Consider the following 14,766-nt stretch of genomic DNA (forward strand, 5'->3'; position numbering starts at 1 on the left):
CTCTGTTTTTTCACACCTTGATTATTGTTCTGTTGTTTGGTCCATCACCTCAACAATTAATATAAGAAAACTACAAGTAATGCAGAATAAAGCGGCACGTGTGGCTCTCTCATGTGGGTTTAGATCAAATGTGGATCAAATGCATGAAAGCCTCTCATGGTTTACAGTTAAAAATAGATGTTTTTATTCACTAATGTTCTTTTTACACAATGTTATAACAAACAAAACACCTTTTACTATATATTCAAAATTATCGTTTAGCAATGAGATACATCACTATCCAACAAGGCATGCAGTAGGAGGTAGTTTTATGTTACCTAAGGTGAAAACCAAATCGATTCAACTTTCAGTCAGGTATAGAGCAATGTGTGAATGGAACGCTATTCCAAATACCATCAAACAACAAAACACCCAGTATGGTTTTAAAAAATCACTTAAGAACTATTACTTTCAAAGACGTTGCAATAATTAAGATAAGAGATTTAATCATAGGGCTTTCATTATATCTTATTTAAAAATAGATGTGATATAAAATTTAAAAATCTATTCGGAGTAGCGGAATCTTGTCACCTTCTCAATATTATTTATTTTTATATTTTTTCTTTTTGTTTGTGTGATTAAATGTGTTTATAGTAAATACGATTTGAATAATGTCTTGTGTGTATGGTGTGAAATGTGATGTCGTAAATTGTATTGTCACATGATAGATTGTAGGACCCCAGGAAGAATAGCTTCAGCTTATGCTTGAGCTAATGGGGATCCAAAACAAACAAACAAACAAACCTGTACTCACCACCGTCCTCCTGTTTCGGTTGGAGAGGACAAGACAGGCTCTAAAAAGGAACCCCTCACATTCAGTCCATTAGCAGCAGGCTTAAAGGTCCCATGACATTAAAATGTAACTTTAAGAGGTTATTTAACATTAATGAGTTCCCCTAGCCTGCTTTTGGTCCCCAGTGGTTAGACATTTTGATAGGTGTAAACCAAGGCCTGGGTATTGTTGTCTGCCTTTGAGAAAATGAAAGCTCAAACGTTCGGTTTTGAAAATATTATCCTTATGGAGTCATAAGAGGTAAGGTTACCTCCCCTTTCTCTGCTTTGCCCGCCCAGAGAATCTGGCCCGGCAATGAGAAACTGAGCTACGACCGTGCGAGCGCGATTTTGTTTTTTCTTTGAGAGACATCATGGGTTGCAAACAAATTAAGTATAGCAGATGATCAGTGTTTGGATGAAAACCAAAGTATTTTTTTAGTTCCTTCATCTGAGCCTCTGAAGAACCACTGTCTTAATTTTATTTTTTCTGGAAATGCGCCGACACAACTTCCCAAGGTTTTGTATGTCTGCGCCAAACATTTCAGCGATGACTGTTTCCTCAACTTGGGCCAATACAAAGCTGGCCTTGCTGACCATCTGAAATTAAAGTCTGGATCCGTACCAACATTCCTTGGTCCAGGTACAAACCTCGGACAAGTAAGTCAACTAGCGCTGTATCATTTTGTTGCTTTATTGTATATGGGTTAGGTAGAGAACCACTCGTATATGGTTACCTATCTTACCCCGCCTCTCTCCTCTTCCTTAGCATTTAAAGCTACAGACACAGAAACGGCACATCCTGAGGAAAGCTCATTGTGGGACTTCTCGTGGTGGCTGTAATTCTGGACCTAGGCTGAATTTGGGGAAAGAGACTTCAGATACAGTATTAGGGGACCACTAAGGCCTATATAAAAGCATCCGAAAACAGCATGTCATGGGACCTTTAAGAGACTTTGTAAGAAGCTGGCCGGCAAAGGGATTTGGAGAACAATGATCTCTTTGATCCAGATTTCCTCATTGGGGCTACACTGATAGCAGATGGGGGAAGCATCTCCTTCAGAAGAACTTACAATCCATTAGAACCCTTCCGTAGAACACACCAGTGGGATGTATTTTACGTCACCATTTCGACATTCGTCAAATACTGGTCCAGCCTCAGTCTGGTACTCTGAAAGTGTGAGCCTTCTTTCTTGAGCACTTAGATTCTAGATTATTTTCCCATTTAGCATGGGATTATAGTGAGGGAGTATCATTGGTTTCCCTGCGCTGCCAAATACTTCTTCCTGTAAGAAGTACTTCTTACAGCTCAGCTTAACAGTCGGGATGGAAGCACATCTATCTTGACTCATCAATCTGCGCCTCTAAAACCCCAGCTCCTTGCAAATGAGGCTGGCGACACAGAGAAAGGGGCCTTTTCCCTTCAAACTCACCGACCTAGAATTTTGCACTTGAACACTGGGTGCATCGGGATTCTTGGAGTGTGACATTGCAGGGTTTGTTTCAGACCAATGCTCTGTGTTATTGTGTGAATAACTTCACCCTCACAATGCATGTCTACCTCCTTTCTTTTCTCAACAAGCTGGTGTACTTTCGTAAAGGTCAAATTTGTGCAAACTGTGGTTCCAGTAGGTTCTGCTGGTCCTTAACACTCTGTAGGAAACTTAGTCTTAGACAAATTGTGGGGAGGCAGCATGTTGACATTTTGAAGGTAGTTCTTCATAAATTGCCTTCAAAGGAATTATTTGAAAGTCAACCAACCTGGGAGCCCAGACTTCTGCATGTAGCACTGTGCTGTCTGTTTAGGAGGAGCTATTCATACAAGAATTATAAGAAGTAACTGAACCTTGTAGCTGCTGTCATTCTGCTTCCAGATGGATCCACACAGTCTGTCTCTGTTGGTGGAGTCTGTTACTGTATCAATCTGTTGGCAAAAAAGAGGGTCCGATACACAGATATCTCCTTTTGATTATACAAACCATCATCATCAACTTCTACTTCTGTTTTTCTTTTATAGTTATGATTTGAGTCACAGCTAGTAGTTGGATGGAACACGCACACATGCAAACATCTACACGTGTGTGTGCATGCAGCTGGATCAGTCACTGGATGATTGAAGTAACATCGTGCAGTGGCATTCCTGGGTTCTGCAGTAAGGAATATGTAACTGTATCTGATGCTCAGTGAGGACTGTAATGTTATGGGCGTCCTGGTGGATCATGGGACAGGTTGGTGCAGGTTAGAAATATTATGGACAGGTGCATATATGCGTGGCATGGCATATCCTCTGAGCTGAACTGAATTAGTAAGAAGCATTACAGGGGGTGGGGGTGGGGGGGGGGGGGGGGGGGGGGGGGCGTGCGTACGTGCATACTTTCCATAGCCCCAAGTATTTGGGGGGTTCAACAGATTTGCTTCTGAAGTGATGTTAGGGGAGTCATGGCTGACATCACCATCATCTGCAGTACTCCAGTTGATGTTGTACACAGTCTGTCTGCCGGTGGTTCCTGTCTTCACTGTATCAGGCTCAAGGGAGCCACTAGTATGTACCTGAAACATTGATGTCTCCTCCAGACAATGCCAGACTTAATCATCTAAACTCCTTTGACTTTTTTGGAGGTGTGGTAAGAGTCAGAACACACATAACACAAGCACAGCTGGGGGACAGTGCTAATCTGACTTAGTCTAGTAGTGTCCAGACATGTTTTGGAAATGTGAGGCTAGGGGTCAGATGATCAGATCTCCTGCTGGTTTATGTTTCCACTCAAGCTCTCAGAGGGCACACTGAAGATTACAGTTAGACTGGACTGCTGGAGATAGAAGAAGAGAGAGAGAGAAGGAGGGAGATAAATGTAGGGAATGGGAAACAGAGAGAGAATAAGACAGACAGAGAGGGAGAGAGAGAGGGAAAGAGAGAGAGAGAGAGAGACGGCTTGAAGAAGAGTCAGAGAGAGAGAGAAAGAGAGATGGTGAGAGGGATTGAGAAAGACAGATAGCAAAAGGGATTGAGAGAGAGAAATAGAGAGACCATTAGACACAGTTCTTGGGACAGTCAGAGGGTTTCAAAGGGAGGCCTGATAGACTGTACCTTGCTGGGACAGATCTAGTGCCAGCTCACTGATGTAATGGAGCCCAGTAAAAGATACTGATGTTTACAGGAGAACTGGCTTCAAAGAGCCTGTCTTTGCACGTGCTGTGTTCCCAGTCAAGGTATTGGAATTTGGGGGTTTCTCTAGTGGTATTACCAGGGGTTATGGAGTCATAAGGTGTGGACTAGTAAATAGAGCCACAAGACATGAGTGAACGTTTCTTTGAAATAACCTAAGTTTAATTGCCCGGTCAGGAATTCCTGTGCTGTATGGATCACTCTTGCAGCACACAGCAGTTAGGAACTGTTTGGAGAAACTACTTTACGGTCCAGGAGAGCCGACACCAGTTGAGGAAGCCCCCTGCCTGAACCATTATTTAAGTCTAGAGTTAAAATATTCTGAAACAGTGAATTAGAGAGACGTTAAGGCTCATTCAAAATGTGCAAACAGGCAACAGTGCCTCCCAGAGGATATTGGAATGAACTGCAACATCCCTCCTCCATCTATTTCCAGACTTCACTACCCAGACTTCCATTCGTAATTCTGTAGTGCCCAACTGCTGTCAAGACTATATGGCTGCAGCAGAGAATGTTTGAGAAATCCAAGGAGATGGACGACATCAAATCAAGTTTCGAAGTTGAAAAGTACAGGAAGTTGTATGACCCCCAGCACCAATTTGACAAGGACAACGTAGATAAGGATCAATGCTGGGATATAGCCAATGCCATGTTCATGTACCATCCGCGTCTGGTGTGAACAGCTTTTGCTCAGTCGTAGCCGATCGTGGCGCTGCGCGTCCAGGCGCTTCGCAGCCAGTGTGTCCCAGGCGTGACACGGGAGGGAGGCTCCAGTCTGCAGCCATACCCAACTCACTGCTTTGGAGAAAAGGGGTGTAGTTTGTGGTCCCAACTGAAGAGGTCATACAAGCCTATAATCTGAAACCGGCTCATTTCGCTCAGCCTTTTGAGCGTCTGCGTCCATGTCGCAGAGATATCAAATCACCAACTGGAAAGATGCGCTCATCGTTTGTCATTGTGACATTGTTATTGACAGTGGCCATCGCTTATTATGTTTACATACCTTTACCCGCCACCATCAATGAACAGTGGAAGTTGATGTTGTTGGATGCTGGACTCCGCACTGTTATTAAAATGGTAAGAACTGGAGGCTACGTATAATGCTATTATCAATGTGACAATCTGAATCAGCACATTAATGTGTGAGGGTACAATTTGCTGCTATGCGCTGCTGTGAGACGCAGTGATGGCTACAGGTGCAGCGCACCTTAAAGAAGTTGTGATTTCAGCCTTCAGTACAGTGAAGATGAAGATGACGATTGCTATGCAGCAGATATTCTTACTGCTTCGTAGTTTTGGGGAAAACGTGTGTGAGAGAGAGATATGATCAAATCAAATTGTTGACAGTACCCTTATAGATTATTAAACGAGCAGGGCCGTACGCAGGGCCCAAAAAATACTGAGGTCATGAGTCAGAACTTCTAGACGGGTTTGGGGGCATGCTCCCCCGGAATTTTTTTAAATTACATTATTTAAATATGGCCATTTTCTCTTATTGAGTCTTAAGCAACAACAAAAACAGAAATACGAAAAAAAATACCGAGGACACGACCTCGGTGTCCTCAATGGTAGTTACGGCCCTGTAAACGAGTTTGCTGATGATACTGTTAAGCCATCATGATTGAAATGTATTGAATGACTTCTTCCTTTGCTCCCATGAACTTTTGCCTGCTGAGGCAAAGTCAACAACGGCAGATCGATCAAGATAAGACACACACATCGACCCTCACACAGTTGTTACACCTGAGTGTAAATAATTAACGAGCCTTGGACCAGTATAACAGTTTTCTATATCATAACTTTTTATCTGGACTAGAGACTTTGCCACGGAGCATGTTTGGTCGCACCAAACTTGAAACGGTGTGTTTGTGGAGAGTGTGTGTAGAGAGAGTGTGTAGCCTATGTGCAGGTGTGACAAAAGTGTGTGTTGAGAGCGTGTATGTATGTGGGAGTCAGGTGGCTGAGTGGTTAGGGAATCGGGCTAGTAATTCGAAGGTTGCCAGTTCGATTCCAGGCCGTGCCAAATGACATTGTGTCCTTGGGCAAGGCACTTCACCCTACTTGCCTTGGGGGAATGTCCCTGTACTTTGCTCTGGATAAGACTGTCTGCTAAATGATTAAAATGTAGACAATGAACTGTGTTACCATTTTCCTAGCAGCCATGGCCTTTACCCCATTGATCCTAGAGTGAGGGGTGGAGAAAGTTACAGTTTCACAGCTGCAGAGGAGGTGACAGGCCATCTCCCTGGGCTCCCATGTGACCGCTGCGTCTCCCCTGGTATTGCCAAACCCCTCCTTCCCCAGATCTGTGTTGGTGCTGTGCTGAGGGGGTGTGGGGAACACAAACAAATGCAGACTGGGTAAAAGGGTGGACAGACATATTGACTGAAAACAGACTGACATTCACAGACAAATGAAGAAGCTGTTCAAATGCCTCCACCCTGTCTGTCTCTCCCCGTCTCCCCCCCCTCTCTCCCCGTCTCCCCTAGGGTGACGTGGGGGAGTGGCTGGGCCTGGGCAATGCCATATCGTTGATCCGGGGGTCTATGTGGGGCTTGGAAGGGCTGAAGGACCTAATGGAGGCAGGAGGGTTGGCAGGAGGCGGGGGCGGAGGGGTGAGGGTTAGCGAAGACACCTTCGGAGGTGTGCCAGTGCGGGTGTACGAGCCCCCCGCCGGAGGGGAGGGGCAGCTTCGGAGGGCAGTGATGTACTACCATGGAGGGGGCTGGGCCCTGGGCAGTGCCAGTGAGTAAAACTTCATATCACTTCATTCAATCAATCAATATTTCTTTATAAAACATGTGAAAACAACCATGGTTGATGTGAAAGCACTGTTCGAGTCTGAGCTGTCTGTATATGTGATGTTTGTGTATGAATGAAAGACTTCAGTCATTGTATTTCTGCATACAACAAAATTAGAAGCACCTCTCCAGTCGGTGCATTTACAAAGAAACAGCATAAAAAGGGTCCTAATTAATGTTTGAGGTCACACCTGTAAACCATTGTGTGTATGTGTGTGTTTAGAAATGGGCTATTCATGACTGCTCTGGCTTTGTCTGTTTCCTGTCCAGAGGATGGTTCTTATGACGTGTTGACCAGGCAGATGTCTGATGAACTGAATGCAGTAGTGGTGTCTGTGGAGTAAGTGTGCCTCTTTAAACACGAGTCAGGTGGCTGAGCGGTTAGGGAATCGGGCTAGTAATCTAAATGTCGCCAGTTCGATTCCCGGCCAAGCCAAATCACGTTGTGTCTTTGGGCAAGGCACTTCACCCTACTTGCCTCGGGGGAATGTCCCTGTACTTACTGTAAGTCGCTCTGGATAAGAGCGTCTGCCAAATGACTAAATGTAAATCAGGATGCTACCTTGTCCACATCACATGGACAGGATACATGGGCCGTAGGCTACGCTAGCTGTTTTGTTGCAGAATGACACTTGAAGGTATTACACCTGTTATTACACCAGCTCAAAAGTTTGAGTGTATTTGTGTGTGTTGCAGGTATCGCCTGGCTCCAGAGGTTTTGTTTCCTGTGCCATATGAGGACTGTTTAAGCGCAGCCAAACACTTCCTGGAGAAAGGGGTTCTGGGTAAGTACTTGGTGGATCCCCAGCGTGTGGCTGTGTCTGGAGACAGCGCGGGAGGAAACCTAGCAGCAGCAGTTGCTCAGCAGGTAAACACTCACACACACACATCCACCCCCCTATGCGCACACATATACACACCACACATACACACCCATACACACTCATGCATGCATTCATACACACACCACACAAACGCATGCACTGAAAGTACTCCTCTTTCCCTCAGATCGCCATAGACGACAGCGTGAGCGTGAAGTTCAGCGTGCAGGCACTGGTGTATCCCGCCCTCCAGGTTCTGGACCTCAACACCCCGTCCTACCAGCAGAACCAGGCCATACCTGTCCTGTACCGGCCCTTCATGGTCCGCTTCTGGCTCCAGTACCTGGGGGCCGACCCTGCCATCCTGCCCCTGCTGGTAGCCAACAACCACAGCTTCCTCCACCACACGAGCATCACGGCGGACATGCGGGCCAGAGTGAACTGGAGTGTCCTGCTCCCGGCCAAGCACAGGGGACAGTACCGGCCGGGCGGAGGGGCGGAGGGCTCCCGGGGGTGGGTGGGGAAGGAGGTGGAGGGTGTGGGGGATGTACGGGTCTCGCCCCTGCTGGCGGAGCCGGCCGTCCTGGCCAGGTGTCCGCAGGCATACGTGCTGACCTGTGAGCATGACGTGCTGAGGGATGACGGGCTGATGTATGTCAGACGGCTGCAGGACGCCGGCATCACAGTTACCAGCCATCACTTGGATGACGGTTTCCATGGCTGCCTGAGCTTCAAGCACTTTGAAATTGGGAAGCGGGCTTGCAGGGGGTATATCGCTTGGCTGCAAGAGAACCTGTAGGATTTGTGTGTGTGTGTGAGTGTTTGGGCTTATATGAATGTTAGAACCCATTCCCAGGCACTAAACCCACTCTCACATCCAGTGTGTTGTAATCATGGATATGAAATGGTTGTTATTGATACAATATGGTTGTTACCATAGATACTGTGTGATTGGTATCATAGATACACTATGATTGTTATTATAGATAGCAGATGGTTGCACTAGGATTTGGTCCACAAAGGCACTTACAGCATTCCTCATCTCTTTGCACTTGGCTTGTCCTGTCATTGGTGTGTGGTCTGTCAGTGAGACTACAACTCTTTTCTCACCTCTTATATTTTTAGTGGTTCAGTCAACATTTTATGAAATGTATTAGCTGAAAGAAATGTGTCTGATCTGTGGTGGTCAGGAGGATCAACTGGCTGGTCACTGGGTTTGAGTCAGGCCCATTGTCCTGAACAAAAAGGTTGAAGTGTGTACAGTCACATCCGTCAGGTGTCAGTGCAAATCCTCTTAGCCATGCTGTTCTGTGGATCGGTAGCCTACAAACCTCTGGGAGTGTTAATAAACAGAAACCTGACAGACTGTATCTGTCCTGCTTCTGCCCTGGTACAGGTCTGAGGGGAGAGGAGGGGGGTGGCAGGGAGGGGGGTGGAGGGTAGGAGAAGAGGAGGGGAGAGGGAGAGGAGGTTGAAGGAGGAGGGGAGAGGAGGATAGGAGAAGAGGAGTGGAGAGGGGGAGAGGAGGACGGGGAGCCAAGAGGAGGGTAGAGGTGGAGAGGATAGAGGAGGAGAGGAAAAGGGGTGGAGAGGAAGGGGAGAAGAGGAAAGGAAAAGGGTGTAGGATCTGCTCTTCCTCAGGCTCTCAAGCTCATTAATCGCTATGACGAAATATTTAAACCCACTCAGTCTGAGACACACACACAAACCCACTTACACAGACAAGGACATAGTGTTGAGGTTACAGGGGAGAAAAAACAAAGTATGAATAATTCTATGTCTCTCGGCTGGCCTGGGAACGCCTCGGGGTCCCCCAGGAAGAGCTGGCGGAAGTGGCCGGGGGGAGGGAAGTCTGGGCCTCCCTGCTTAGGTTGCTGCCCCCGCGACCCGATCCCCGGACAAGCGGCAGATGACGGACGGACGAATAATGTTTTCATTTCAACATTAGTTTAATAAATTGTTTATGACTGGAGTGGATTCATAAGCACATCACACATCTGCCCAGTCTCACATATGGAGGGACAGCTTCAACTTTCACCTACACACTCAAACCCAATCCCCAGGCTAAAACACACACAGAGACACACACACTCTGCCACATCATAAAACAACCCCTTCGCCCAATGCCCAGTCCAACAAACAACAAAATCTAGAAAAATTAAACCTTGCCCCCCTGTGGTGAATTTATGTCATAACAACAAACTGTCTGGAGACTGGACAGTTTTGTTACTGCTTCAACTATACTGGACAGAATTTACTAAATTTACTCTCTCTCACACACACACACATTTTGCTATATGTTCCCCATCTATTCTAGATCTCCATAACCTCTTAGATTATCCTTTTGGTGTAATGTACCAGTTCATATTCAAACCGAGGAGAAACACTCCCTCTCTAGACCGGGGGAATTCCATGACTGCATTAGAACAGGAACGAGGAGAGATCACTGGGGAAGAGGGTGATGGGGACAGAGGGAGGAAGAAAGACAAGAGGGGAGGAATGCCTGGGAGGGATTAGTGCTGGTGGAGAGGACGCGTCTCATTGGTCGATGGTACATCCCTGGGTTCACAGACTGAAGACTTATAAAGTGGGTGGGAGGAGAGGGGGGAGGATAGAAGAAGAGGAAGGGGGTTACAGACGTCAAAGGTGATTTGGTCTTAAAACTTTGGAGGGAACTTTGATTCATTAGACTGGTCCACATTCCTTAGGTCAACAGTGTTTGTGTTTGTTTGTGTCTGTGTGTGTTTGTGTGTGTGTCTCAGGGTGTCAGCTTCACCACCCCAGGGTAAAGTCATCAGGTAAAGGTAAGCTGACAGCCATGGGAATCAACCTTTCAGTTATCTCCTGCCACAGTCACATCCGACTCAGGATACCAATCCGTTAAAAAACACTAAAACATACTTTTGGTCTACAGTCTCCAATTACAACATTTAAGTATGATGATGAAAACTCATATGAACTTGGCACAGTTGTTTCCATTCTTCTCTGGTCGTGTGAACCTGCCAGGACAGGAAGTGTAAGAGTGTGTGTAAGTAAGTGGGCTTCTGTTTGTGCGTGTGTGTACCTGCTATCACGCAAGTTCTGGCGCCATCCAAGGGTAACATCCTCCAGCACAGAAAGCTTCTAAGGTGGAGAAGGATGAGAAGGTGGAGGAGTAGGTGTAGTAGATTTAGGAGCTTATTTGGAACATGGAAATACTTCAGAGAAGAAGAGAAGAAAGAAAAGAAGAAACTGTGACTATATCTGACCAAATACACTGTATGTAAAAGTGGGAAGCTTTTATAATGATTATCAAACAGACCAAAGAAATTAACAAAATAATGATGGATCAACAATTTTATCAGCACTTGGTTCTCACAATGCATTTTATGAAAAAGGAAGACCCCTGTAATGTTTTGAAGAAGGGCGTAGAACAATTGTTGGTCTCTCTCCCCAACATAAAAGGGATGGGACATGGGAGGTGTTCAGAGACATAATTTGCCTAAACGTCCTCCATACTTACCCTGTAGATTAATAGTACTGCTCTCTCAACTCCACTCTCCCCTGCCTTGAGCTACAGCTGCGGAGAAAACCCCTTGATGAACTGACCACTGCAGGGACCCCCGTCTTTTTAGCGGACGTATCGATTATCGACGAGCATGCCTTTCTCCCTCTCTCAGCAATGCCTTGGTCTGATTGTACTAGGAACGATCTTTCTGCACACAATCGCAGTCGCCATCAGTTTTATGTACTTCAACAACGTCCTGGAGACGGTAAGAACAGACCGTTTGGGCGGTTTACAGTATTGATTTTGCCATTGATCTTTTGTCCATGTTCTGGTTGAGTATCACACCACTATGCACGCACTTGCAGTCAACTTTAAACTGTACGAGGCAAGCCGTTAAGAAATACAGTCGAATTGTAACTTTACACTCGCAAGCAGCGCATTCAGCAGATGGATTGTTTTTGCCTCCATGATTCCGCGTGAGTTGGAATATCGTTAGGCTGTTAACACCCAAACGATGGGCAAATCGAAGGTTTAAATGTTGCAATATGTCCCCTGAAATTCCTAAATGAAAAACCTGGTTACCATAGTTTGACGCAAGGCATTTGATTCCAACCCTTTGCTCATCACATGTGGAGCAAAGCGTCTATTCATGAAGCTGTTAGTCAGTGTGTAAATTTAAAGCCACATACCTACTTCTCTAGTGATCTCTCTATCAGATGCAGCAGAGCTTTTCGCGGAGTAGTGTCTCGTGTCTGTTGAACCCCCACGTGCACCCCGGGCGTGTGAACACAGCAGGGGGGGAGCAGAAGGCCGACCCCTGTTGGCAGGTCATGCAACAACTCCACTACCGCATAGAGAAGGTACACAGCTCTTACCTCGTAGCTTTTGTTGTTGTTTTTTGTCAATAAACGGAGGCAGCGGCTGATTAAACGGAGGCTTCGTTTGACTTCTCGTCCTTACTTGCAGACCATGGCCGAGCGGCTGCAGCGGCAAGTGTCAGCCCCAGTGATAAGTACGATCCTTTCAATGTCACCTGACTCATATTGATCCATGTAGCCAAAGCATCTCATGACCGGAGTTTAAGTTGTCTTCCATCCCACCTTTGATCCCCATCGTCACTTCTCTTTTCTTCTCAAAATCTCACAGTGTTTTCTGTGTTTGTCTCTCTTTCTCCCCCTCTTCTCTCTCTCTCTCTCTCTCTCTCTCTCTCTCTCTCTTTCTCTTTCTCTTTCTCTGTCACCGTTACTCCAGACCAGGTATCTGGGGTGTTTCCCGTCCAGGGGTTCTGCAGTGACCTTAGTCTTGGGGTGTCTGCTCACGTGACAGGAGGCCTCCGACAGAAACAGCCGCCAAAAGAGGGTGAGCCATGCAATCTCCTGTCCTCTCTGCTATCTCACTGTTTCTCCCCTTGGCTCCTACTCCCTTAATATTCTCCTATAGGAAGAATCCTAAGAAATCAGGCTTATCTAACAGTGCCATAATGCTTTCTCTTATCCCCGTGGCATCACATCTGTGAGACAGAAAGAGTCAGAGAAGAGGAATCAAACTTGAGGCATCCTGGCTGGCCTGTCCGAGATCCAGCATGTCTTCATTCCTGAATGGACAGCAGATGTTTCAGTTTCAGTTTCCTTCTCCCGCTCGGGCCAGGCGATGGCTAGCTCCCACTGTCTGTCTGTCTGTTGGCCTGCCTGTTTGGAATAGAAAGAGCTGTTCCGCCAACTCACCCTTTCCTTCTCCACACCCTATTTATGCTTGTGTGTGTGTGCAGGATCTCCCAGCAGCAGGGGGTTTCTGGGAGAGCGTATCCGTGAGTGGGACGGGCAGAGGGGGCTGTCCTTCCTCCAGGACGTGGAGCTGAAGGGGGGAGAGCTGCTGGTTCCTCGTGCCGGCCTCTACTTCATCTACGCCCAGACGTACTTCAGCCTCCCGCCCACGGGGGAGACGGAGGGGGAGGCGAGGGAAGAGGGGACGCAGCTCGTCCAGTACATTTACAAGAAGGTGAGCTGTGCTCTTTTGACCCTTTAACCCTCTAAGGAGTAGCTACGTGAGCGTTGGAATGTGGGTGCCACAGCGTGACATTGGATATATGTGATTCAAACAGTCCAATTGAATATATTCTGATAGACAAAAAACTAAGCAACAATTGCTTTAGATGGCAAGTAACATTAGCATGGTAGTAGCATTGCTACAAGTATAATGCTAAGTAATTTATAATGCCAGCTAACTTTGCTTGCTACCAGGGGCGGACTGGCCATCGGGGATACCGGGAGAATCCCCGGTGGGCCGACGGGGTTGGGATGGTCCAAAATACCGGCCCACTGCCATCACTAACCGGCCCTCCCTCTGACATCGCCAACACCTCCAACTATTTTCCATTTTACACTGCTTGAACACGTATAAAATGCTCTAAGACTTTCATGGTACACAATCGCTGACTGAGATTTATACTCCTCCTCGCAATCTGTATTTAACACTCATGGTGCCTATTTTTCAACACATTTTCTGAGGTGTCTTGTGAAATGTGTTCCTACGGACTTCGGAAGTTCAATGTAAGAAATGAAACATATATGATGTAATTTCTTTGTAATCATCCAAAATAATGTTAAGTGTATGGGTATTCTTCCAAGTAGGCCACTGACTGGTCGATATGTGCGATGTATTGAGTGGGCAACGCGCCGTGTAATGAGTGGGCAGCGCGGCGTGTACTGAGTGGGCCGGTCAGTGACAGTAACTCCCGGGCCACTTTTTTCCCTCAGTCCGCCCCTGCTTGCTACCATTTCGGAAAAATAACTTACGCTGTGGAGGCCGTTGGAAATATTTGATACTCACTCTTTAAAAGCTTAACAGCTGCATTTCTGGAGGAATGGGACGAACAGAAAGTCTTAAACAGATAAGAAGTGATCTACTTCCAGGTCATCTGTGGTCATTTCCTGTTGTAGATGAACTCGTACTCGGTTCCCATCCTTCTGATGAAGTCGTCCAGAAGTGCCTGCTGGTTCCAGCGTCAGGAGTCGGGCCTGTTCTCCCTCCACCAGGCCGGCACTGCCCGCCTGCAGCCCGCGGACCGCCTGTTCGTCAGCGTGAGCAACGCCAGCGCCGTGGAGACAGACGCGAGGGCCAGCTACTTTGGGGCCTTCCTGGTGGGCTAGAGGGGCCCTAACAGGGAGAGGTGCCCAGGGAGGCTGCCTGAGTGTAGGTGTGGAGTGTAGCGGGCGGTATGGAGGGCTGGAAAACAGACGAGGCAAGGATTGTTCAGTCTCCCAAAGCCCTTGTAAATAAACTGTCTGCAGAGACCACGTGTCTCTAGGGAGCACATGTCTTATTCTCTGTCATGTGTACAGGAGTGGGGCTGGGGACTTCGGCGTCACACACATGGTGCCAGTGATGCGGGTGTTTGATGGGGGTGGAAGAGGGATCAGGAGATTCATGGATGTGTGGTTATGGTTTGTTTGTTTGGGATGAGGTATTCAGGCAGTGGATGTGTGTAAATGTGTTTTTGCTGTATGACAACGGAACACATCCAGGAATTAGCTTCTTGTGTGGTCTATGGAGTGTCTGATGCTACTCTCATTATTATCTCATCTGGAAATTCTATGTTTGTTGGCTACTACAGTTAAGTCCTTATACTGGAGGTGTGTGTGTTTCCCAAATAATGTGAATATAGTTTTGTTCTTTATACCC

The 14,766-nt window shown here is 46.8% G+C and overlaps 2 protein-coding genes across 4 annotated transcripts; both read left to right on the forward strand.

Moving 5' to 3' along the window:
* Positions 1-4,471: 4,471 nt before the first annotated feature.
* nceh1a (neutral cholesterol ester hydrolase 1a) lies at positions 4,472-8,964 on the forward strand. Its single transcript, XM_047015576.1, has 5 exons — positions 4,472-5,053; positions 6,466-6,721; positions 7,048-7,117; positions 7,474-7,645; positions 7,786-8,964. Exons 1-5 carry the CDS (start codon positions 4,913-4,915, stop codon positions 8,395-8,397), a joined length of 1,251 nt encoding a protein of 416 aa, XP_046871532.1. The 5' UTR covers positions 4,472-4,912; the 3' UTR covers positions 8,398-8,964.
* A 1,262-nt stretch (positions 8,965-10,226) lies between these two features.
* Positions 10,227-14,760, forward strand: LOC124464267 (tumor necrosis factor ligand superfamily member 10-like). Of its 3 annotated transcripts, XM_047016269.1 has the most exons (8): positions 10,230-10,244; positions 10,361-10,856; positions 11,158-11,350; positions 11,802-11,945; positions 12,052-12,097; positions 12,337-12,444; positions 12,854-13,083; positions 14,025-14,760. In XM_047016269.1, exons 3-8 carry the CDS (start codon positions 11,237-11,239, stop codon positions 14,232-14,234), a joined length of 852 nt encoding a protein of 283 aa, XP_046872225.1. In that variant the 5' UTR covers positions 10,230-10,244; positions 10,361-10,856; positions 11,158-11,236; the 3' UTR covers positions 14,235-14,760. The 3 variants fall into 3 exon arrangements, with proteins under 3 accessions (XP_046872226.1, XP_046872225.1, XP_046872227.1); XM_047016270.1 differs by having other exon boundaries at positions 10,227-10,402; XM_047016271.1 differs by lacking the exon at positions 10,230-10,244 and having other exon boundaries at positions 10,361-10,402; positions 11,258-11,350.
* The last annotated feature ends 6 nt before the right edge of the window (positions 14,761-14,766 follow it).

This window comes from Hypomesus transpacificus, chromosome 3, assembly GCF_021917145.1.
Source record: "Hypomesus transpacificus isolate Combined female chromosome 3, fHypTra1, whole genome shotgun sequence".
NCBI lineage: Eukaryota > Metazoa > Chordata > Actinopteri > Osmeriformes > Osmeridae > Hypomesus > Hypomesus transpacificus.

Coding starts and splice junctions, on each gene's coding strand:
- LOC124464267 (XM_047016270.1), top strand. CDS start 11,237: ATGCCTTTCTCCCTCTCTCAGCAATGCCTTGGTCTGATTGTACTAGGA. Junction 11,351..11,801: donor TCAACAACGTCCTGGAGACG/GTAAGAACAGAC, acceptor TCTCTCTATCAG/ATGCAGCAGAGCTTTTCGCG. Junction 12,445..12,853: donor GAAACAGCCGCCAAAAGAGG/GTGAGCCATGCA, acceptor GTGTGTGTGCAG/GATCTCCCAGCAGCAGGGGG.
- nceh1a (XM_047015576.1), top strand. CDS start 4,913: ATGCGCTCATCGTTTGTCATTGTGACATTGTTATTGACAGTGGCCATC. Junction 6,722..7,047: donor CTGGGCCCTGGGCAGTGCCA/GTGAGTAAAACT, acceptor TTTCCTGTCCAG/AGGATGGTTCTTATGACGTG. Junction 7,646..7,785: donor CAGCAGCAGTTGCTCAGCAG/GTAAACACTCAC, acceptor TCTTTCCCTCAG/ATCGCCATAGACGACAGCGT.